The 25,808-nt window shown below is 36.7% G+C and overlaps 1 protein-coding gene across 1 annotated transcript in view; it reads left to right on the top strand.

Moving 5' to 3' along the window:
* LOC104545622 (chromosome unknown open reading frame, human CXorf30) overlaps nt 1-25,808 on the top strand; it is a gene marked incomplete at its 5' end in the record, with an annotated part of 89,273 nt that overhangs the window by 35,157 nt on the left and 28,308 nt on the right. Inside the window, 3 exons of the mRNA XM_010190810.1 lie at nt 9,716-9,875; nt 14,343-14,419; nt 16,010-16,171. Coding sequence (XP_010189112.1) covers nt 9,716-9,875; nt 14,343-14,419; nt 16,010-16,171 — 399 coding nt within the window. The remainder of the gene's footprint in view (nt 1-9,715; nt 9,876-14,342; nt 14,420-16,009; nt 16,172-25,808) is intronic.

The following is a 25,808-nucleotide window of genomic DNA, read 5'->3' as shown; positions in this document are numbered from 1 at the left end:
CAGAAACTTAGGAGTTGGGAGGGACCTCGAAAGATCATCCAGTCCAACCCCCCTGCCAGAGCAGGATCACCTAGACTAGGTCACACAGGAACACATCCAGGTGGGTTTTGAATGTCTCCAGAGAAGGAAACTCCACAACCTCTCTGGGCAACCTGTTCCAACGCTCTGTAAACCTTACAGTAAAAACGTTATTCCCCATATTCAGATTGAACCTCCTATGCTCCAGCTTGCACCCATTGCCACTTGTCCTGTCATTGGCTGTCACTGAGAAGAGCCTGGCTCCTACCTCCTGACACTCACCCTTTACAAATTTATAAACATGAATGAGGTCACCCCTCAGTCTCCTCTTCTGCAAACTAAAGAGACCCAGCTCCCTCAGCCGCTCCTCATAAGGGAGATACTCAACTCCCTTGATTATCTTTGTGGCTCTGCACTGGACTCTTTCAAGCAATTCCCTGTCCTTCTTGAACTGAGGGGCCCAGAACTGAACACAATATTCCAAATGCGATCTCACCAGGGCAGAGTAGAGGGGAAGGAGAACCTCTCTCGACCTACTAACCACACCCCTTCTGATACACCCCAGGATGCCATTGGCCTTCTTGGCTGCAAGGGCACATTGCTGGCTCCTGGTCATCCTGCTGTCCACCAACACCCCCAGGTCCTGTTTCTCGTTACTGTATGCTGTATAAAGTGTGATATGTGTCTTGGAAACTTGTAACAAGCAGTACAATTTTTGGTTGTATATAAAAAGTAGAAGGATGTAGCAGCACATTAGCGATTTCACAGCACTTTGCAGATTTTGATTAAAATCTGCCATAGCTTCAGAACTTGACTGTGCTTTCAGAGATCAGACTAGGACATACACATATCCAAGAAAAGTTTAAAATGAAAGTAAAACTATATCTGTCCACAATAATCATATATTTGACATATGTCAAAAATTCAGTTACGCCTGAACTGAATCAATTACAGTTTCTTTTCAACCATGGACTTGAGACATTTTTGTGTGTGCTTTGGTCTAGAAAAAGATTAAGAAAAGGGGACGCTATAGTAGTCTTAATTTACTTGCTGATACTTTATCTTAGGGTAACTTGAACTTTCTTTAAGAGATAAAAGATAAAGTCTTGTTGATTTTGTTGTGGCTGGGCACTAAAAAGAAAGTCACACTTGTTTACAAAGCATATGACATTTCTTGTGTGGCTCTTGCATTTTCTAAATATTTGTGTGGTTATTTACTAGTTTTTGTTAAGAATTTAGGCAAGTTATTAAGTGCTGGTAGGCTGTTTTGTTATATACAGAACACAGTTAATTCACTGTAATAGCTGGGGGGAAAGGTTTTCCTGTTACCACAGCAGGATGAAACATTTAAGATCTTATTTCTCAAAAATATAGCTACCTCACCTCAGCAATCCCTCTACATCCACACTATGTTTCTGGTCATTCTTCTATATCATTATTTATCAATTAATCTCTTTTGAGAATATCAGAATTATATTTAAATGTGTACAGAAATAAAATGAAATTTCAGTTAAGGAAGGGCCAATTGACCTAATATAACTGACTCTTTACCTGTCTGGTTTTTTAATGTGTCACAAATAGAATCATTCAGAGAAAAGGTGTGTCGATGAATCTTTTACAGTGCTCATGTAGAAGATATTCTGCATTTTTTCCTTTGACTTTGCAGAATGCCTCCTGCTTTCTGTCACTTTGGATCTAGGACATTACTGTGCTGCAGACCACTAGATTTTGGATGCCCAGATGATCTCCCAAAATTTTGAAGTGGTCTTCACAGAAATAAGGATGATAAACAATCTTCACATGTATAAAATGGTCAAAAGAAGATGGGATAGGTCTACTGTCTACCAGATTATTGGAGGGAAAAAAAATAAATTTGGAAGAAAAAAGCAAGAAGAACTGCCAGTCCACCATAAAGTTTTAGAAAAAGTGTTGACTGTCCGTTAATTAGGAAACTTACTATTCCCATTCTTGATTATTCTTCTTTACTCCTTACTCTTATCTGTTTGGCATTGCCTCTGCCAAATGATGATCATATAATGCATTCTGGCCTCCTCCACTCATTCTGTTCTCTGCCATAACATAATTTTGCAAGTTATTTGCTATACTTGTTACTCTTTTTCTGGTCCCTCAGGTGTTCTGCTTGTTTTTCCAGTCCTATTGCCCACTGTTCCCTGTCTTTACAATAATTTTCCTTCTCTGATGTGTGTCTTACTTGTTGCTCTGTATTGATGTTCAACCTTGCTTTCTTACTGTTCTCATCTCATTCAGATGTGTCTTTCCTAATGTGCTGACCAACTGGATTTCTGTAAAGTGATCCCAAAGTCCGTCATCAAAGCACCTCTGAAGGGAAATTGTGAAGATATGCAGTGCTGCTAAGACAAATGCATAAGATAACAAAAGAGATGGAAAATATCTTACGATGTGGCATATGTATTGATGCCAGGCAATTTTTTCTTTAGATTTGACATGTCTGTAACACCTACCCAAAGTCAAAGTTGCAGGTACCGCAGTTTTGGAGTTTTGAAGTTCTGTGATAAATCAGTTTAGGAGGTTATGTTATCTCTGTATTACTGCAGAACATTCTTGCACCAAATTTGATAATCAGATGTGATGTAGAAGTGATGGAGATGTTCTGAAATATATTAGGTGATACTGGGGATTAGAAAAATTATTGTCTATCTAACCCAACTAAAGTGTTATCTTCGTGATCTATTACATGTATTTTTAATTTTTTTGCAGAGTTAAAGATCTTAAGTGTAATATTTCTTGTTTTAGTTATCACCAAAGAAGTGAATTACTGTACTTAAAAACATTTTTTCCCTCAATGTGCTTAACCCTTGTAAGCTTAGTTGTTACTGCCCTTCAATGATAAATAAATGTAATAGGTGTCAAAACAATTTTGATTTTGGCTGCAACTGCACTATAGGCTATTAGTTAGAGAAGGATAATTTTATAAATTAAAAGGAAACTTTATGCTTGGCCTTTTAGACATGCTTTGTTTAAAAACAAAAAAAGTGCATTAAATGAAACAACATATTTAATTACTGAGCCCTGTTCTCAATCCATTTATTTTAATCTAAATAGCAAATGTTTAACTTGTATCCATTATTTTGTACCAGAAACAAATTATTCTAAATTAAATCACTTAATGAAATAAGCCAGAAAGACTCTGCCAGAAGTATACAAAATTGTACTAACACAGGATTCATAAAATGGCAAACAAGTCTTAAAAACATGCTGTATCTAATACATTTCATTGTGTGCTTATGACAGTGATGATGTGAAGCCTTTTAGTTAAAGACTCAAAGATTCCTTCCTTTATTTATGCCATTTAGTTCTTAAAGCAACTTCTCACGTTTTAACCAGTCATTTGTGAAATTATTTTTTATCATCTGAACTGCATATTCATGACTTAACTTTTTCAGCTAAGGAACTCAGCAACTTAGCGGGGATCTTATTAATGTGCATAAATACCTGAAGGGAGGCTGCAAAAAGGCCAGAGCCAGGCTCTTTTCAGTGGTACTCAGTGACAGGAAACACAGGAACTTTCATCTGGGCATAAAGGAATACTTCATTTACTGTGATGTTGTCCAGAGAGGTTGTAGAGTCTCCATCCTTGGAGATACTCCAAAGCTTTCTTGGACATGGTCCTTGGCAACTAGCTCTAGGTGACCCTGCTTGAGCAGGGGAGTTGGACCGTGTCTGCCAGAAATCCCTTCCAGCTTTAACCATTCTGTGATTTTTGAATCTCTCAGAGGCAGAGTAAAGGACAACTCTAACTTCTGATGGAAGAATCCATAATTCAGAAATCAGAGAGTCCTCCTAGAAATACAATCATTGTGAACCATCTGTGGAAGGAATCTCTCGTGTCCCACCTACCTAAATAAACTGTACTGCGAGAAGGAAAATGGTGACGTAAACATCAAAAAGCAGGATGAGATTAATTTAACCTTCAGCATTTTACATCCTTATAGTTTTAGCTCTTTTACTTACTTTATTGTATATAAGTTGAACTAACTTCAAGTGCATTGCATTCCATTTTAATTGTCCCATCTCTTTTAAGATACCCTTTACGTACTGGAAAACTGTGAAAAGTCCCTCTTGAGCCTTCTTTACTCCAGAGTGAAAAGACCTAACTCCTTCAGTCTTTCCTCACAGGACAAGTTCTCCAGCTCTTTGATCATCTTCACAGCCCTCCATTGGACCCTCTTCAGTCTGCCCACATCTTTTTTGAATTGTGGAAACCAGAACTGAACACAGTAGTCCAGGTGCAGCCTGACCAATGCTGAGTAGAGGGAGATGATCACGTCTCTAGCTCAGCTAGTAGTGTCCCTGTGAATGCAGCCCAGGATCTGATTTGCCTTCATTGCTGCAGTGGCACACTGCTGCCTCACATTCAGCTTTTAGTGCACCAGGTCCCTTTCAGCAAGGCTGCTCCCCAGCCACATCAAATCCTAGCCTGTACTGGGCTCTTTGGCTATGTTGTCCCATGGGCAGGACCTTGCACTTGCCCTTGTTGAACTTCATGCAGTTCTTGCCTGCCCACTATCCCACCCTGTCCAGGTCTCTCTATAGGTTGGCTCTCCCTTCTGTCCACCTTGCCAGTGTTGTCAACAAACTTGGTGAAAATCCCTGCCTTGTCGGCATTATATCTAACTAGTTTCCCTGCCCTGTTTAGGAATGGGACTGCCTTCCCTGTGCTTCTGCTTTCTGCTCATGTACCTGAAAAACCTTTTCTTACTGTTCTTGGTATTTTTGACCAATTTCAGTTCTAGCCGAGCCTTAGCCTTCCTGACTGCATTTCTACATGTCATAGTAAGGTTCCTGTAGTCCTTGATGGGTATTTGGCCACCTTTCTGTAGCTGATATACTGCTTCTTTGCTTTTACATGCACCCAAAAGCTAATTATTAAGACAGGGTGATCTCTAGTTCTGCCTTCTTCCTTTCCCTTTGTAGGAGGTGCACTGTTCATATCAACTGCAATTCACTGAGATGCCTGCATCTAGCTTAGCAAACAAGAATGTATTTTATATGTATTCTTAAAAGCAGAAACAAGACAAAGCGTAATGATCTATCATGATCACAGAATTGCAAAATCACAGAACTGTTTAGGTGATAAGGAACCTCTTGAGATCATCTTGTCCATCCAGCCCCTCCCTTGCTCAAGCAGGGTCATCTGGAGCAGGTTGTTCGGGACCATGTCCAGTCAAGTTTTGAATATCTTCACAGATGTAGGCTGTTGGCTGTTGTGTGATGGCTGTAAATTCAGAAAATTGTATTCGTATTTACTTATTGAGACTGACTAATTATAATACTGCAAAACTAACACAGACTGCTGCATTCTTACACTTTGTTAATTAGAATCCATAACAAGGGATTGTGATCATGTTTTACTGAAAGGGAATAAAAAATTCAAGCAGCCTCATTGGAAGAATGAAAAAAAAAAGATGCAAACAAACCAAACACCCTTAATAACCATTGAGGCAAAATGCTGCTGTTCATTATTAAACTTCTGGAATTTAGCACTGAACCCTTTTGGAAGAGCTGCTATAAAAAATCTGAGGCTTCATCTGTAATCCAGGCTTTTATCTCTTCTAGCAGGAGAAAATAAATGACGAATATCCAGGCCTGACTTTTATAGTGTATTTCAAATACTTACTGGAGTGCTGGCAACTCCAGCAGCTGCTGTCTGTGAGTATTTTGGAGGTTGCCCTTTCCAGATTCTGAGGATAATGGTAGAAAACAGACCTGATTATACTGAGTTGACATTTTTATGGCCAGCGCTAATTTTATCAGGGCCTTCTGTGGTTTTAACTGAAATGGTTCTATACTAATTTCAGTGGAGAAACTATCAAGATTCAAAAAAAACCAAACAAACATGCTCACTCTTAAATGACTCCCCAGCAGACTTCAACAAGACACAGTGAGCTCTGCCACATCTTTTTCAATGAATGGAATCTGAGCTGAGTGCTGTTCTTCTGGGTATGACCAGTGGGAGGCACTCTGCGGTGCTACAAAATAAAGTGCAACGCATCAATGAGATAGTCCTTCCAACATGAAATTTGCTATCAAAGCACCTTACTAATACAAAAATACCATGGCTTTAAGATAAAGTTAGATAAGAGGATGATGATTCTTTTTAAAGATATTGCAGGATATTTTGCTCATCGCCATCACAGTTTTATCACTCTGGCACTGCCTAGGATGCTTGCTCTTAAACATTTTCCTAAGCTACTGTAGAGGTAACAAATGCATTTTTACCCATCTGTATTCCTTCCAAATAACTTCCCAGCTATAGCTTCCATATAACTTCCACTGCTTCATTACTTTAATTAATTTTAGCTGTCATAGTGTTATGCTTTCTAGGACTGACATAGAAATTACACAGAACTCAACCACAATGTGGTGCCTCACATAAGTGAAGCAGGGAATTCGAAATACACTCATTTTCATTTAATTATCTAATTTATTTCTGAATTCTAGGCTCAAGAGTCAAAGGTTGTGGTACCCAAGGAATCTTTTACAGAGTCAGTGTTCTCCACCAGACTTTGGAAAGGCTTGAGGCAAGGCTTAAGAACAGGATAGCTAAAAAAGAAATGAGAGAGGATGCAGATCTCTGCATACTTCTCTATAAGGCAGTTGAGTCTAATTGCAGCCCTTGGCTTGACTTGGATGGCCTCAGTTATTTAAATGGTCAGCTGATCTTATGCTGCTATCACTGTTTCCTAATGGCCTGTAGGACGGAGAAAGAGAAGCGAGATATTATCAAAATCTGTCCCAAAGCTTTTCACCAAATGTGATGCAGCTCTATTCCAAAAAGAGTCTTACTATGATTTCTTGCAAATAATTTTTGAATACTCATTGCAGTATAAATACTTACATGGAGATAAGGAATCAGCAGTTGGTATCAGTTCTTCCGTAGCATAGTACTTGAGGTCCAGAGGCAAACAGGAGCAACTTAGTTGGTAATTCTTATTCATCCATATAGATATTATCTGTTGTGCTAACAGTTGCTGGCTCACTTTCTCTAAAAGGGAAGGATGAAGCAATGTGTGATTTTTGCAATTACGCCTATTTCATCTATCTTATTAACTAGGCAAACCATAAGGAAATAAATCTGTACTAGCAGTTAATGATCAGTTGGTTAGTTGACAGCTGCAGGCAAGTCCAGTGATATAAAAATTATTGTCATTATGAACAGCTCCTACTAAGAAGGTTTTTTTATTAAAAATGTGAATACATTCTGTTTCAACAGAGATATTGTAAAATTTGTCTTTTCATGATCTTTAATAACCAGTTTTCTGCCAGAATGACCCAGAAAGCTATCATATGTGTTTTTAATTAAAAATTATTTTAATATATACTATATCCTGTAACAGGCATAATTAAGCTATATTTAAAGCACTATATGCAATGCATATGTATTACAACTAGGTATTTAGTTTGCCGTGTGTTTTATTTGTCATAAGTTAAAAGAGTTGCAAATGAAACTCATGGATGTGCCATAGTGGTGTTACAAAGTGCTTACATACTGTTGTTGATTGCACTATTTTGATATGCATGGATTCAAGGCAATATAATTGCAAATATATCCTGCAGAATACACTTCACATTTAAAGATATTATTGGCCACTGCCTTAACTACACCAAAGTAGGCCCAAAGTGGGTAAATAATGGTAGAGGGATGCCTCTGTTCTCACAGATGGGGACTAGTACATGGGTGCTGTAGCTGACGTCTGTTCCAGAAGAATGGATCCTAGTTCAGACGTTTTCAGAAGTATGGCAACGTGTGTGGTCAGCTTAGTTATTTCAGATCCTGGTTTAAAAAACTAGTTGCTAATTTTTAAAGGTTTTCAACAAACCCTTTGACCGTGTTATTGCCAACTATATGTGTATTGACATTGTATATCTTTCAAATCTTGGTTATGTACTTGATAGATAACACATCATATAGGAAAATTAAGATCTAAAGAAAAATCTTAAATCGTTATTAAAAAAAGAAGAAATATAGTTTGTGTTTTTATCTAGATATTAACATTTTAGTGGATTTTAATGAGGATATTTTCAAGCTATTTCAATATGCATGACTTTTCAAGCAATTATTTCAGTCAAATTGCTCATCTCATTATGAACTTCTACAAATACACAAAAATTAAGCAATTACGATTGCAAAGCAGTTGGTTAATTTCCGTAACTACTACATGATAAGCCTCTTACTTACAGAAATACAGATATATTTAGGTAAGGGTTCCCTACTGTTTGTAGCATGCATAATAATGTTAGGCAGTGGTCTATATTTGTTGTCTTGAGGCTTTGTTGCCAAAAAAGGTAGACATCCTATGGGATTTTGTTTTTTTTTAAATAACCCTAGTTTTCCTAATTTAATATTGACTTTCCAATCCTAATTTGGTTAGTTTATTTTAAAAGTGTTTCTTGCTAAAGCTTTACAGCTACAGAACAACATATACTCCGGTAGGGTTATATAATAGGATGTACCTACATAACACAGTAAAAGATAATTCTTCATAAAGGTAATCACTTCAACCTCAAGGCACTTAGGCTGTAAGAAGATGAACATTTGGAGCACAAGATAAAGTTTCCCTGCTGACATTTTTTGGGCATGCAGCAGCCATCAGAAGCAGCAATCACAGGGCAAGTGCTGCTTGTCCCATTGCATACTAACTTGAGCGGATTTAGTCATTCTCAGGTAACTATACTTATCAACTTGTATTAGCATGTATGCATCACAAAAATGGATTAAAATCTTAATGCAGAAGTAGTTACTCATAACTAAGACATTTTTCTGCAGATAGAAATAAAGCTGAAACCCTAACCCTGAGATGTCAGTTGCACCAAATTTCAGGAATTCTTTTCAGAGCAAGGAGCTTGGTGGTGAAAAATCTGTGTGATTTACTTGTTCTACTTTGTGTAATTTTTCTATAACTTTATTTCTGAAATAGCTGGAATGCATCTTGTGGTAAATGTTCTGACACATGACAGATTGGCAAATCATTGGGAAAATGGCCCTTAAAAATGCATTTTGTCAGGCCACCTTCATTATAGACATCATAGAATTGCTTGTTTTGTTGGTTTTTTTAACAGCAAAATCAATCAGATGAAAAATCATACAGACAAGTCATGGCTTGAATTATAATAATGTACATTCTTTCAAATATATTTCAATTATTTCTTGAACATGAACAATTGGTTTTGGTTTGGTCTTTTTTTTCTTTTCGCAGTATTACTCTTTTGTTTTGCAACCCACAGATGCCAAAAAAACCATGACTTAGGCCCTAGAAAATCAAGGGATTGACATACATATATTACACGTGATGTTTGAGTATTAACTATGAAAGATTCACTTAATCATGCTTGCTTTGTTTTGGATCTTCAGAGACTTCCTGGATCTCATTTCAAAGTTTTATCAGTTATTAGAAGTCTAAAATAACACTTTTTGTGAACTCCTCTTTTCAGGACAAAGTACCTTATTACAGGAAGACAGGCCACAAATGCTACCATAACATGAGATCTTGCTGTAGCAAAAGCAGAGTAAAATGAAATCTGTTATCACATACAGAACATTACACTATGATAAAATGTTAGTTTATCAAAAAGAAAAAAGGAAGTATCACAGTAAACTGATATAACTAATTTTCAAAAATTTCAGAATACCATAACAATCTGTTCTGTCTTACAGGAATCCTATTAGCTCCAAAAGAAAAACTGGACATCCCAGTGTTATTCATGCCAGATACAATGCAGATGTATAAGGCTGTGGTGGTAATTCATGTAATGAGGCAGAATGGTGAAAACTGGCCCTATGAAGATTCTGCTGAATTAAATAAAGATTTAAAAAGGTAATGTATTCTATTAGGAAAAGAAAAAGCGGTCAAGGATACTAAATCCTAACATTATTTTCCCCTTTGGATATATATGTGTAGCTCCCAAGGGCAATCAAATGTCTGATTTTGAGGGCGAAAGGTATCCAACATAAGCTTTTAATGTACCTGCAAAGTATGCAGATTTAGGGTAGGAATTTTATCTGTTTCAATACCTGCTTTTTCTAACTTAAAATGAAGAAAATGTAAGGTACTAGCTGCCATTGCAGTTATGGATCTTGAGTAAATGAAAGCTTTTAGACACTTCTAATATTTCAGTATATTTGGGCTAATGATGATTGTCCTGTTGATATGTTTATGTATTGCATAAACTTTGTTTCAGTGTAGACATGACATAAGAGAGTGTAGACCAGGCCAAATGTTCTCATATCCTGACAGAATAATATTCAAATACTAAACTAAGTGGATATAAATTACTGCTGTTCTGATTTGGTTGGATTTTATTTCAAATTTTTCTTATGTGTGTTTAGCATTATAGAGTACAATAAAATGTAGTCTCACCTCTTCAGCAGCTCATAAATCTAGATGACTTCCTACAAAAAAAATCTCAGCAATCGTATTTATACTCTTCATGTACTTTCCAAGCAGTGTTACTGCAGCAGAGAATGGGGGAATTAAGAGTATACTCTGGATCTATCCACTGCATGGGATAACTGAAGCAACGCAGCAGAAATTATTTTCGGGTAGGTAATAACTTGAAAATAATGAACAATAAATTTGAGAAAATTAAATAGTCATTTGTATTCTCACCTGCTTGATCTTGAGAATTTGCAGTAGTACTTTCCTTCATCCTAAAAAAGATAAAATCACATATTTAAAATAAAATTTCTTTTCCCAAACCACAAAGAAAATTTAGACCTGTTATTTTGTTCATATTGTGGGTAAAAGGAGCCAGGAGCCATTGAAATTCTCAAGGCTTGTACTGTTCAGCATCCCAGTTAATGCTGAGTTAGAGAACTGAAGGTAAATAAAACTTATTTTTGGGATGGTAAATGCTTATAGTTTTGGTGCACCTATTTTTTCAAGGTGTTATATAATCCCAGAATTGTGAAACAGCAATTGTGAACAGCTTTTTAAATCCTTAACCTAGATGAAACTAAAGCTCAAGGTATAGATGAGGGACAATTTTACACCAACTTGTCTTTTCATCTTGTCTTGTGATGAGTTAATATATTACCTTTCTACACTAAATAGACTACAGTACTGGAATAACTTCTGGAAAACGATAGAAATAGACATTTTTACTGTCATTAATTTGGTTTACTTAAGGACCCTTTACTTGCAGACAAATGCTAGTGTTGTGATATTAATTAGAGCTTTCATCTTCTGAATTTCCACTTTAATACTTTAAAGAATGAAGCAGAATATTATCATGCAATCAACTGTTGCCCAAAATGATGGTTTTAACGGGTCTCATTGCCATTAATGCTATGTATATTGATGTCAATGTTTGTTGTGTTATTTAAAGCTGTTCTGTAATTCACTGGCAGACTTTGAGATAAATATCCCATTTATTTGGCTGTTGTTTTCATTAGGTATAGAAATTATGAATTAAAGCTGTTAGCATTCATAAATTGCTTAAGTGGCATCAATTCTATATATGATCAGAAACCTCAGTAGTATCAAACCTTAAGTATCTTTAAATTCCTAAATGCTTCTTTAAAACAGCAAAACTAAACTGTAGAATATTTATAACTGTGTTATCTAGTACTTAATGTTCAGTAAAGATTTGCAATGCATACAAGGAACATTGCATTCATTTTGAATACATATCCCTTTTTGTACACCACTGTGTTATGTTTGGCTATATGTTTGGGGGTCTATTTATATATGTATTTTATGGGGTTTTTTTCTAAGGAAGTATTAGATCTTTCATTGAAAAATGATCTGGAAAACTAAAGTACCTGTTTGTAAGTATACTTATGAAACAGATTCCATTCTTGCCTTGATTCTGAAAGTCTATGGTTTTCAGTTATAAAATGACTTTTTTAAAATCCCTGTTGAAAGATGAGTCCAAAGCAGGTGATTTACAAGAATCCTACTTTGTGTTTAAATAATTGTTTTTAATAATGGTTGAAATATTATTGTCAATTCTTTTAATGCAGACAGTTATTAGAATTGCCTGGAGGCTACAAGCTGTTATGTCAAAAACCAAAGCTACTTTACTAGTATATTAGGCAGTTCATCTTTTGTGTCATACTTATTTGCATCTTAATATACTTAAACTTCTAGAAGTCCCTTGGCTTAGTATCTCATGAGACCAATTAAAATGTTCAGTGTTCACAACCTATGTAGTACATGTTAAGTAGGATACAACTTGGCTATCTTATAAAAGTGATTAAAAATGGAGAATCATTCAGAGTTTTTTTTTTTAATTCTTGTATCGTCAAAGCAGTATACAATAATTTAGATTGAAAGGGACCACTGTAAGTCATCTAATAAAATCCTTTGCATAAAGCCAGGTCTAATTAGATCAGGTTGCTCAAAGACTCGGCCAGTCAAATCCCACAGGGATATAACTTTTATTCATAAATATTACTTAGGCATTTAGGAAAAGGAAAATGTAGACTCATTTCTTGTTGTAAGATGAGCTGTGATATATAAAATGATGCAGATACAAAGTGCACATAGTAATCTGAAACACTTGGTAAACTAGTATAATCACAGAATCACAGACCTCTAAAGATCATCTAGTCCAACCCCCCTGCCAGAGCAGGATCACGTGGAGAAGATCACAAAGGAACACATCTAGGTGGGTTTTGAGTGTCTTCAGAGAAGGAGACTACACAACCTCTCTGGGCAGCCTGGTCCAGTGCTCTGTCACCCTCACAGTAAAGAAGTTTTTCCTTATGTTTAAGTTGAACCTCCTGTGTTCCAGATTGTGACCATTTCCCCTTGTCCTGTGACTAGGCAAAACCAAGAAGAGTCTGTTCCCATCCTCCTGAAACCAGGGCAGAGTAGATTTGGAGGATAACCTCCCTTGACCTACTGGCCTCAATCTTCTTAATGCACCCCAGGATGCCATTGGCCTTCTTGGACATGAGGGCTCATTGCTGGCTCATGGTCAGCCTGCTGTTTACCAGGACTCCTAGGTCCTTTTTCCCTGAGCTCGTCTCTAGCAGGTCAGCCCCCATCCCAGTCCAATCCCCCTGCCGGAGCAGGAACACCCAGATGAGGTTGCACAGGAAGGCGTCCAGGCGGGTTTTGAATGTCTGCAGAGAAGGAGACTACACAACCTCTCTGGGCAGCCTGGTCCAGTGCTCTGTCACCCTCACAGTAAAGAAGTTTTTCCTTATGTTTAAGTTGAACCTCCTGTGTTCCAGATTGTGACCATTTCCCCTTGTCCTGTGACTAGGCAAAACCAAGAAGAGTCTGTTCCCATCCTCCTGAAACCAGGGCAGAGTAGATTTGGAGGATAACCTCCCTTGACCTACTGGCCTCAATCTTCTTAATGCACCCCAGGATGCCATTGGCCTTCTTGGACATGAGGGCTCATTGCTGGCTCATGGTCAGCCTGCTGTTTACCAGGACTCCTAGGTCCTTTTTCCCTGAGCTCGTCTCTAGCAGGTCAGCCCCCATCCTGTACTGATACATTGAGTTCTTTCCTAGATGCAGTACCCTACACTTGCCTTTGTTGAATTTCATTAAGTTTCTCCCTGCCCAAATCTCCAGCCTGTCCTGGTCACACTGAAGGGCAACACAACCTTCTGGTGTTTCAGTGACTCCTTCCGAGTTTGTATCATCAGCAAACTTACTGAAGGTATACTCTGTCCCATCATTCAGGTCATTGATGAATATATTGAACAGGTCTGGATCCAGTACTGACTCGTGATGAACACCACTGGACACTGGCCTCTATCTAGACTCTGCCCCACTGACCACAACTCTCAGAGTTCTGCCTATCAGCCAGTTCCTAATCCACCTCACTATCCAATAATTCAATCCACACTTCTTAAGTTTGGCTGTGAGGATGTCATGGGAGATGGTGTTGAAAGCCTTGCTTCATCGAAGCCCTTCCCTCATCAATCCATCCACTTATGCTATGATAAAAGGCTATCAGATTGATCAAGCATAACTTCCCCTTGGTGAATCCATGCAGACTACTCCTGATAAGCCTCTTTTTCTTAATATGAGATGATGCCAAGAAGAAGCAATTCCATCATCTTTCCAGGGATAGAGGTGAGGCTGACTGGTCTGTAGTTACCTTGGACCTCTTTCTTGCCCTTTTGGTAGACTTGGGTGACACTGGCTTTCATCCAGTCCTCAGGCACCTCTTCTTTTCTCCAGGACTTTTCAAAGATGATGGATAGTGGCCAGGCAATGACTTCTGCCAGCTCCCTCAGCACTCGTGGGTGCATGCCATCAGTGCCCATGAATTTGTAGCTGTTCAGTTTACTTAACTGTTCTCTAATCCAATCTCTTCAGCCAAGGCAAAGTCTTCCTTTTTCCTGGCTTCCTCTGTGGTCTTGAAGGCCTGGGACTCCTGAGGGCTGGCCTTAACAGTAAAGATGGAGGCAAAGAAAGCATTCAGTGAATCCATTTTCTGTGTATCCTCCATCACCAGGGCACCCCCTTCATTCAGTAGTGGGCCCACATTTTCTCTAGCCTTCATTTTCCTCGAATGTACTTGAAGAAGCCTTTCTTCTTGTCCTTGGCTGCCCTTGCCAGGTTTCGTTCTAAGGAGACCTTAGCTTTCCTTGTTGCATCCCTACATCCTCTGACAGCATTCTTGTATTCGTCCCAAGTGGTCAGCCTCTTCTTCCACTTGACTTTATCCAGTAGCTCCCTGCTCAGCCATGAAGGAGACTCCTTACTTGATTTCCTACTCATCGGATGCTCTGATCTTGAGCTTGACGCACAGACAATATATACAGACAATGTCATTTATTCTGAAACCTAAAGCTGTGCATCTCAAAAAAAAGATGTGTTTTTAACTATTTCAGTAACTCTTTGTCATGGAAATGCTTAGAAGAGAGCTATAGAAATTACTTAAACCCTGTTACGTAGGAAAAGACCAAGAAAAAAAAAAGATGTGGTTTGTTGGGGTTTGTTTGAGAAAATAAATTACTTGAACTTGATGTGCAACTGTCTTTTTTCCAAAATAATGATAGGGAATCAAGCTCCAGAACTGAAAGTTGAAGCTAAATAAACATGCTGTAGAAGTAAGGATTTCATTACCCTTCTTTTAAACACTTTACGTAATTACTTACCAAGATATGGTTCTAAATTACTTATCATTAAATCATGATGTTTAGTTCAGTGTTAATTTTTAAAGCCTTTTTGGGTATACTTCTGATGAAAATAATATTTGGACCTTGAGACTGAAACTGTTATGTGTTATGTTAAGTATGTAATCAGCTTTTCTTTTTCATGTTGATTTCCAGAACTCTAGAAAATTCTAAGTTTTTTTCTTTGGGAAAACACATTTTTCTTTCAGTTCTTGAATCTAATTTTCATATCTTTCTGTTTCAATAATTATTAAAATAACCATAAACAATAACTCTTGAAGTAAGCTTTATAAAATCTAACACATAAGCTGTAATCCAACTAACTTATTATGAAAAAAGACACATTTTAGAAGTATTACATTAAAATCACTTACTGAATTGAAAAAAGCTTTGTCATGCTTCAAAGAGAAACTTGTTTCAGAATTCTTTTTTTATTCTGGCATAGTTCTGTAAAAACTGAAATTTAAACAACAATATTCTTAAATTAAGGAATCAAAGAGTAACTTAATATTCTTTCATTTAACTTTTAAATTAATGCATTTCTTTGTTTCCTTTCTCATTGGCATATGTCAAAGTATATGATAATTTCTATTTGCACATGAACTAAAATTAAGATACATTTAGTGATTACAGAAAAGGGAGAAACTTGCAAGAGCTGTTGTGAACTAACTGTAGGAACAGATTTTTGTCTGCTTAGAAATATTTTCTACTACTTCATCTAATCAGAACAATAGAAACAGTGGCATGGGGAAAAGCTTTTAGTTGTCTTGGTTCTTATTGGAACATTTAACTTTTATTTTCAATTGTTTTGTTAAAAACAAGACGCTGACACTTTATAAATAATTGTTTCTTACTTTTCCATAGCTGTGGTACGCTGTCGAGCCAGGCAGAGATTAGAAAGAAGAGTAGAAGTGCCACTGAGTGGTGTAGTTCTTGGTGCAACTGCTATGCCTGCTGCAAGAAATTCTGCCATGGTCAATACAAGTCAGACAGCCACTGTCCAAGAAGGCGTTCAAGTCACTAATGGTAAGAACAAATAGCTTGGATGTGATACTATTTTAGGAACGTTGCAGATAAGGTAAGTACTTCACCAAATGTAGCTGTGCTGTGCCAACAGATGAGATTTAGACAAATCCTTCTCTAGGTCCATATTTCAACCCTGTTGCCAATATAAGACCTTTGTATAACAGTATGTCTGCAGTTATAGGCACCTTTGAACCTGAACCTTTCTGTTTTCATCTGTCTTGGATGTAAGGCTTGCACACATAACATCCCTCCTTTAAAAGAAAATAGCCTCAAGTCTAAAGTTAGCAAAAATATGTCCGTGTAAGCACTGCAAGGAAATATTTATCTGCAGGTTGTCCCTATTTGTAAGATGCATTCCCACCAGCAGACCAATATCTGCAGCAAAATGGATTGAAGAAGGAGTTCTTGTTTGAAAGAAGCAATAAAGCTTAGTAAAAGGATTGCTTCTACTTACTTTTAATCAGCGGATGACACAGTGAAAATCAATTCATTTGGAGATACACCAGCTTTTCATATTATACCTCTCCTTGAAACAGAACGGTAAAATGTGTAAGTAGTAAGAAAAGAATACTTGTTACTGCTGTATGCCTGATATTGCTGTTAATAGGTGTATCTTAACAGTCATAGTCACTGTGACAAATTATAGAATCATAGAATGGTTTAGGAAGTGACCTTAAAGATCATCTAGTTCCAAACCTCCTGTCATGGGCAAGGACACATTCCACTAGACCAGGTTGCTCAAAACCCCATCCAACCTGGCCTTGGACCTGGCTTTTGGAGATGAGGCATCCACAACTTCCCTAGCTAACCTGTTCCAGTGTCTCACCACCCCCACAGTAAAGCATTTCTTTCTAATATCTAATCTCAATCTACCCTCTTTCAGTTTAAAGCCATTGCCACTATTCCTATCACTCTCTGATAAAGAGTGTAGTGTTCTTCCTCCCCATTTTTCCCGTAGGCCCTTTATAAGTACTAGAAGACTGCTATCAGGTATCCCCAGAGCCTTCTCTTCTCCAAGCTAAACAACTTCAAATCTCTCAGTCAGTCCTCATAGGGAAGGTGCTCCAGCCCTCTGATCATCTTCATGGCCCTCCTCTGGACTCATTCCAACAACTCCATGTCCTTTTGTTATGGCCCCAGAACTGAATGCAGTACTGCAGATGAGGTCTCACAAGAGCAGAGTAGAGGGGCAGAATCACCTCCCTTGACCTGCTTGTCATGTTTCTTTTGATGTACTTTGGAATATGGTTGGCTTTCTGAGTTGCAAGTGCACATTGCTGGCTCGTGTTGAGCTTCTCATCAACCAACAACCCCAAGTCCTTCTCCTCAGGGCTGCCTTCAATTCATTCTTCACCCAGTCTGTATTTGTGCATGGAATTGCCCTGACGCAGATGGAAGACTTTGCACTAGGTCTTGTTGAACTTCGTGAGGTTTTCTTGGGCCCACTTCTCAAGCCTGTCAAAGTCACTCTGGATGGCATCCCTTTCCTCTAGTGTGTTGACCACACCACCCAGCTTGATGTCATCAGAAACTTGCTGAGGGTGCACTTAATCTCACTGTCCATGTTGTTGACAAAGGTGTTAAACAGTGCCAGTCCCAGTACCAACCCCTGAGGAATGCCACTTGTCACTGGTCTCCACTTGGACATCACACCATTGACCACAACTCTTAAGAGTGCGACCATCCAGCCAATTCCTTATGCACCAAGTGGTCCATCTGTTAAATCCACGTCTCTCCAACTTAAAGACATGGATGTTGTGCTGGACAATGTCAAATGCTTTGCACAAATGCAGGTAAATGACATCAGTTACTCTTCCCTTATCCACCAACGCTGTAACCTCGTCATAAAAGACCACCAAATTTGTCAGGTATGATTTGCCCTTAGTGAAGCCACGTTGGCCATCACCAATCACATCCTTAGTTTCTGTGTGCCTTAGCATAGATTCCAGGAGTATCTGCTTCATGATCTTACCAGGTACAGAGGTGAGAGTGACTGGCCTGTAGTTTCCCTGGTCTTCTTTTTTACCCTTTTTAAAAGTGGGTGTGACGTTTCCCCTCTTCCAGTCAGTTGGAACTTCACTGAGCTGCCACAACTTCTCAAATATGATGAATAGTGGCTTAGCAACTTCATCTGCCAGTTCCCTCAGGACCCACAGAGGCATCTCATCAGGTTCCATGGACTTGTGCACCTTCAGGTTTCTTAGATGATCTCAATCCTGCTCCTCTCCTACAGTGGACAGTTCTTCATTCTCCTAGTCCCTGCCTTTGCCTTCTGCAACTTGCACAGTGAGGCTTGAACATTTTTTGGTGAAGACAGAGAAAAAAGTCATTGAGTACCTCAGCCTTCTCCATATGCCGTGTAACTATGTCTCCTGTTTCCTTCTGAAGAAGGCACACATTTTCTCTATTCTTTCTTTTATCACTGATGTATCGATAGGAGCTTTTCTTGTTGCCCTTGATGTCCCTGGACAGATCTAATTCTATCAGACCTTTAGCTTTCCTAACCTGCTTTAGCTTTCCTAACATTATGCATTGTTACATTTTACCTTCATCAATTATTGCACCTTTAAGACATAACCCAAATTTGCTTTTGGGTTCAAAGTCATCCTGCTTTTAAGAAAAATTTTATTTAAAAATTATAATACGTGACATGAGACATCCTAATATGTGTTTAACAAAGCTGTAAATGAGGGGAAAGGGATTTCACCCATGCTCCAACTTTGTCAGAAGTGTAATGCATTGTATGCTGGTAAAAGATGAGTCAACAGAAGTTGCTATGATTGCAATCTATTAGTCAATCAGAGAGACAGGCAAACTTGGGTTTTGTTTCTCATTTATGACATTTAGAATCTGGCCCAGTCGAGGCTGTGCAGGAATACGGTGTTACTGAACTCTTCTGCCAAAGAACTGTGAAAAACTGAAAAGCTGTAAAATGTAAATCAAGATGCTTTACGTGCTTCCTATAAGGATGCAAACATGCCCCCACACTGCACACTGACCAATGTGGTCTTCTATCAGCAATTGCTGTCCAGATCTTTAAACACAATTTTTTAAATATGCTTTTAAAACAGGAGAGGATCTGAAGTTGAACTGTTAATGAGAGCTTGCACAGCATATACTTAGTGATGATTAGTTAATATTTGTAATTACATAGTTAAACTTTATATTTGCTCATATTCTGGTGTCAAATATAACTTATTGTCTAGGCATATTATTATCTTATATTCCCATATTATGAAGTGATAGTGATCGATCTTGCAAAATAAAATGTATATTCTTGCCTCTTTGGAGAACTCTAAATAGTATTTTATAATTTTATTCAACTTTGTGAGAATTGCTGTGTATTAAAATACATAGTACCTTTTTTGTACTATAGAGTAGCAGGCTTTGCTCTTTATTGACTTGTCACATATTAGGTTACCTTAAAGATACTAGAGCTATTTACCTCCAACATGGTGGCATCTGAATTGACAAGTATGACATACACTGAGCAAGTTGAGGCAGCATTTTGAAAGACTTGCAGATTCATGATGCATAGTTCTTGTTTTATTCATAGGAATAATATTTCATATTTATTAGCACTGGATTCTGCATATACTGCAAGACATTGATTTGGGACATTGCATCTTTTCAAGCAAGAAGTCTACTAATGAAATGCTTTACATCTTAGGTAGTAAGATAATTTATAACTCTGGTGCTTTTCATGGTTTTCAATGACAATATAATGTCATTATTGCTAGATGAATTTGATGCCTGTTAGGAATCAAATTTAATGGTATTATCTGAGCTTTCTGCAGTCTACCAGTAATAACATAAATAAAAGCGTAAACCTCTATGATAACAGCCTGGCAAGCTGTTTTTCATTTTTTCTCTTCCAAAGGAGTGATTCATCAGAGTGTGTGAGTGATGTGTAGTAAGCAGTTTTTATATCCAGAGATAAATGATGATCATTACTAGCAGATCAGATTTAAACAGCTACTACTGTGCTTCAGTATTTAAATTATCTGGACAAGTATAAATTCTTGGCAAGTGAAAAATCTTCAAGCTTGTCTTTTACATTAAAAGAATTCAGTTTCCTCCAATCCAGAAGATATAATCTGAAACAGAATATTGTTATAAATTCTCAAGACGGAGAGGACAATCTAAATACTGTTTAGCTAAAATGTTGTTGTTGAGAAGTTGTTCAGAAGTCAGTGAAGTTCCAGAGATCAAATAATTAAAGCTTAACGTTTTAGACATGGCCATTATATGGCCCTTTAAAAAATAATTTTCGATTTAATTAAATGCATATTTTTACTCTATATGTATTTTTCATCTGTTTTCTTACATATGGCTCTAAAGATACTGTTTCAGAAAAACAAATTTGACATTAATTCATCCAAACAAATGTGAAGTTTGTTATTTTTAATAAATTCTAACATTTATATTTTTAATATTTTAAATTTTAATATTTACTTTAATAAACAAGCTTTTTTAGTTTACTTCAAAAATTCAATACATAATACAGACATGTTTAGTTTTCCATGAGAAAAGCAGCAAACGTTCACAATTTGTCAGTTGTAGATATTTGACTGAAATTCAGATGTTTCTAAGCAACCAATCTTGACCATGTTATTGCGTGCAGTACACAGCCAGTTTATCTTCTGGCTGAGGAAAAACACTAATCAGTCCTGCTTTGTCTCCATGTTTGTAATCGTCCTTTGTAACCTGTCCCTTTCAATTGCTTCAGTTTATCACATAAGCCATAGGAGCTGAATGTTTATAATTAACTTCCCTAATCTTTATTAATTCATAGTTCTTCTAACAGCCCAAAGGCTGGTCTTAGCTCCTTTGTTTTTGGTTCTTATTTCCGGGAAGGTTTTGTGAGAGTTAATTTTTTTGGTGAATAGTGCTCTACAGGTTCTTGAGGGCAGCGCAGGCATGAGTGGTTTTTATGCTATGTACAAGTTTCACAGCTATGCTGACCTCTGACTAAAAAGATGGATGATTCAGTTGCACCTAGTGGTTAAATAACATTTCCAGATACGTGAATCCATAATGTATATTGGTATACATTATGCAAATTGTATCCATACCATCTATAAAACCAGAAAATATGCACATTCTATACAATTTTATAGCAATTATCTATCATTAAAAAATTACTGAAGTACGGGCACTCATCAGAATACATTCTATAATTTCATTAAAGCAGCTCTTTGAAACAGGGGAAGAAGAACAACATGTCCTAACACATGTTAAAATCTATTCCCCAACCTGTTAACCAGTGGTATGGATTCCACTAAATGCCAATTTGATGTGATGCATCTGGATTGGGAAGATCACTTTTCAGAAATTAGTTCAATAAAATTGGATATGACCAAAGAAATCTTAATAGTATAAGACAGAAAGATGCCAGTATAGGTGGACACAAAATATTCTTATAGATTTATTTCTTATCCAGATATATTTTAATTTAGTTGTTGATAACGTATGGCAGGTTAATATTTAAAACAGTATGAAGAGTAAAATAATGATGAAGACTGCACTATATCTAACTTAAGCCATCTTTCTGTTGTCAGAATAATTGTGGAATTATTTCTGAAATATATTTGAGGATGAGAGAACTATAGCTATATACATGAGATTGTTAAGTGGTTTTTTTACTCTGCAAGAATTAGAAGAAAGAACAACAAAGAGTTTGTTTTGGATTAACAGTTGGTGAAAGGTGTTAACAATGGCAAAAATAAAGCATTGACAAGGGGGAGAACCAGCAATTAGGTCACTCTGTTATGGATTATTACCTTGTTGTTGAGGGTGACAACTCCTGCTGGAAAACAGGAAACTAGTAGAAGTCAAGGAATAGGATATCAGAATGGAAATGAAAGCCTGGAAGGATTATTTTGTCGACTACATAATTTTTGTTTACATCTGGCTCTTTGTTTCTTTATTTATGAATGAAACATGGGAAATTTGATTCATTGCTTATTTTCTTTAGTGAACTGCAATATGCACAGGCATTTTAATGAAGAATTTCAAATAGGACTTTACCTGATGTTGGTGTACAAGGTTATTGCTTGGTCCATTAATAAAAGAAACAATTTTGTGTAATTTTTTTCTCTCACAAGGAACCTCTCCTACCTCCATTTCTTAATCTAACATGAACAATAATGACAAATACTGAAAGAGGTTGTGAATTGTGAGCAAAAAGTTTGTAACTGCTTATATTTATATTTACAGAATTTGTCACTCATTTTTGTTTCTTTGCCATTTTGTAAAATGTTGAAATTTGCAAGCCTTAAGAATGAGAGACATCCTTATGTAAATTAAAATTACTTTCTACCACCTATGCAAAATCATGCTCAGTTAAAATATTCAACACTTACAGGGAACTTATTTATTCAGCTTCACAAAAGTGCAAAACCAGTAACTAATACAAAACCAGAAATGATTAAGTTCTTCCTGCTGTTATTGGTATGATGTACATCCAGTAAAAATGAGAACTTCAAAATAACTGATTGGCTAACCCAACACAATGTACCTCTGAAACAAGAACACAAAAATAGGTGTCTCTTAAAAATATATTTTGAGTTAGTGGTTAAGGGAAACGTAGGCAATATAATTTGCTGCAAGAATCTGAATTACTTGAATTTTTAAATGTTTGTGATGCCGAAGCTCTATTTCTCCCATTTCTTGTTCATAGAATTTCCTGTAATCTCTTTAACTGTGTGATAAGGAAGTATTACTTCCAGAGAGACAGCACCACTACACCCTTGTTTTGTAAAGATATTTTGGAAAATCTTCTGTAAGTCAAAATCATAGTCAGCACAGCTCTCCAAGATCTTTGTTGTGCTTCTTCAATGTCATAGCGCCTCAAATGAACCATCAGCATTAATTTGCACTAATTTCTTTGCATTATTGTCTCATTAATTATAGGCCATCAGCAAAGCAAACTAATCAAAGCCCTTAAGATGTGAACTTTGTAGGTTCTAGAGGAACAATGGACCAGTTCTTTCCGTCTCTCAGCTGTATTTGTGTGCTTTTCATCATAGAATAGCAGAGGGTTGATGCACCTAAGTTTGCCCGACGGTCACCGTAGTAACAAACACATGCACACATACAATCAGTCTATTCCAAATGTTGTTCTATTTCCAGATTATTACGTCCTTTTGTCATTTTTGTGCTAAATTTTTTTTTTGTGCTTGTCATCTTCTGTCTCTGAAGCTGCACTGTTTAAGTATTTATGTTGTTCTTAGAGAAAATGCAGTTACCCACTCTAGATCTCCTCCATCTCTCCCACATTGCACATTTCCAATAAGAACATGAAGCAAAAAATTAAAAGCAAAATTTCCCCAGTTGTTATGGAGAATGTATGCAACTTTGTTTTTGTAAATTAGTGCGCCAGGCCTGTAGTTTTGACAGTTTGAGAGTAAGTTCATCTGAAGCTTTGAAAACATAGCTAGTTATTAAAATTGTAAGATAAGTAACTAGAAGTTACTTAGAATCACCACAGAACATTGAATGAAATTGTAACCTTGAACCATTACTCTTTCTTCAAGTCAGAAGACAGAGAAGACAGAGTAAAACCTCAAAAATTTACTGCACCAAACTTTTATTAGTTCTGAAACTTGACTTGTGTCCAAAAAATAACACAAGTGGATACTTCCTATGAGATTACATCTGTCTTAAATAGATTGATTTGCACTACCCTGTGTTATAGATGTTCCACCTTATACGTAACTGAATGCAATTCATTGAATAAGGAAAAGAAAGGAAATGGATGTGACCCTAGTGATTAGGTCCTGTGTTCTAGTCTCTGTGGCTCAGTCTGTTTTGTATATTTAAAAAGTCAAAAGATAAAAACTTGAAGCCTTTCGTAATAGACCATGGTATAGTGTAAAACTATCTAAGACATGCTTATAGATTCTAGTGACAGTGCCAGAAACAATTTATCTGCATCAGTAGAGAGTTTCATGTGCATAAATTTACATTTTTATTAATTAAAAATTTACATTTTACATTTTAAAATTTACATTTTTTCAATTAAAAAATAATATGTGAACATTGAATCAAAATTATATCCTAGCACAGATTATAGAATTTAAAAGGTTTCAGGAAAATTATACACAATTTAAGCTATTTTGGATGTGATAGAAGACAGATTTTTTTCTGTCTCATTTATAAGAATAATACTTTCATGTGAACACATGAAGAATACTTACTAGAAAATTTTTCTTTTCTTCCACATCCCCTTTCAAGTTACAAGGAAATACAGAGAATCACTCCATCTGAGACTGCAGTTTTATATTACCTCTTTTGCCTGTGTTTATGTTTGTCATGCAATGTGGTTCTTTAATTTACAGAGCTACTGAGTGCAAGCTTTCAGTATGTGGGGCCGTGTTCTCACATGGTTTTGTATGGGAAAATCTTCACACATGCTTGTTTGTGTAGTGGTTTAGATTAAGACACTGGGAAATAACATAACCTAAGTTGACATCTTTGTCATCCAAACTTCTAACAAATGCAGCTATTAAAAAAAACCAAACCAAACAAACGGCAAACACCAGAAGAGAAACAATTCCTGGTCCATAGTTCCCCATTTCATATGATGACCATGAATCAATGGATATATTGCAAATCACAAGACCTAGTGTATGTCCTTCTCATATGTCCCCAAAAGCATAAAACCCAACACCCATCCAAACCTATACAGTACACACATTCCCATGCCACATCTCTCTTCCTGAAGTCCCCCACAAAAAGATGCAGTTTTCATTGTGTTCAACAAGCAACCAGATTCTAATCAGTCTGGACTGTTTATGTTAAGAGAAATAATTCAATTGTTACTAAAAAAAGTAATGAATCTGCCTGAAATATCTGCTAATTAAGTTTCAAAAATTTGAAACATGATATTATTTTTCTTCTAAAACTGACTTGCAATGTAACTGCAAGTAAGGAGTAGCTCAATAGATCAGATTGTAAGGTCTTTTTCAGCTTCTAGAAGTACTGCATTCTGTAGCTGGCAGACTCGATAGATGTAAAAGGGCCTTTAAAATCAACATGAAGCTCTTTGCTATGTATGTACTATGTTATCTCAAGCATTGTGATTTTCAGAGCTTTTGAATTGAGATGTCTTGGATTGGTTTATGTGAGCTCTACAGAATTTCAAAGGACAAATAAATGGTGCCAGGTATAGGAATATTTTAAACAGCAGTGATTTACAATTCATTTAAAAACTGAAACTGGCCTTGCCTGGCTTTGCTGAGTAAGAAGCGCATTTCAACGCAGTTTAGTTCATTTGGATTTTCAGCAGCGATCAGCAGAGATGTTCCTTCTCACTCAAAATTGTTTCAGACTGATCAAGGCTGATCAGAAAAATGTATATTTATACAAGCAAAATGGTTCTAGTTTTATACTTAAGTTACAAGACAGAAGTTAAAGGTAGTCAGAAAACATTTTCTCTTGGAACAGGTATTTTAAACTTTATTTATTGTATTGCCATTAATGCAGGAAAACCACTGCACATTGTATAGGCACACAGATTATTTACAAAGTGATGCTTAGATCCACAAGATTTTAAGACTTTATCACTGAACATGAAGAATTTTATAAGTAATTGTGCAGGAGCTTGAATTTCTAAATGCATAATTACTCTTAT

Source organism: Mesitornis unicolor, unplaced genomic scaffold (assembly GCF_000695765.1).
Source record: "Mesitornis unicolor isolate BGI_N332 unplaced genomic scaffold, ASM69576v1 scaffold4298, whole genome shotgun sequence".
Lineage (NCBI taxonomy): Eukaryota > Metazoa > Chordata > Aves > Mesitornithiformes > Mesitornithidae > Mesitornis > Mesitornis unicolor.
Note: the sequence above shows the minus strand (reverse complement) of the source record. Positions and strands in the feature narration are given on the sequence as shown.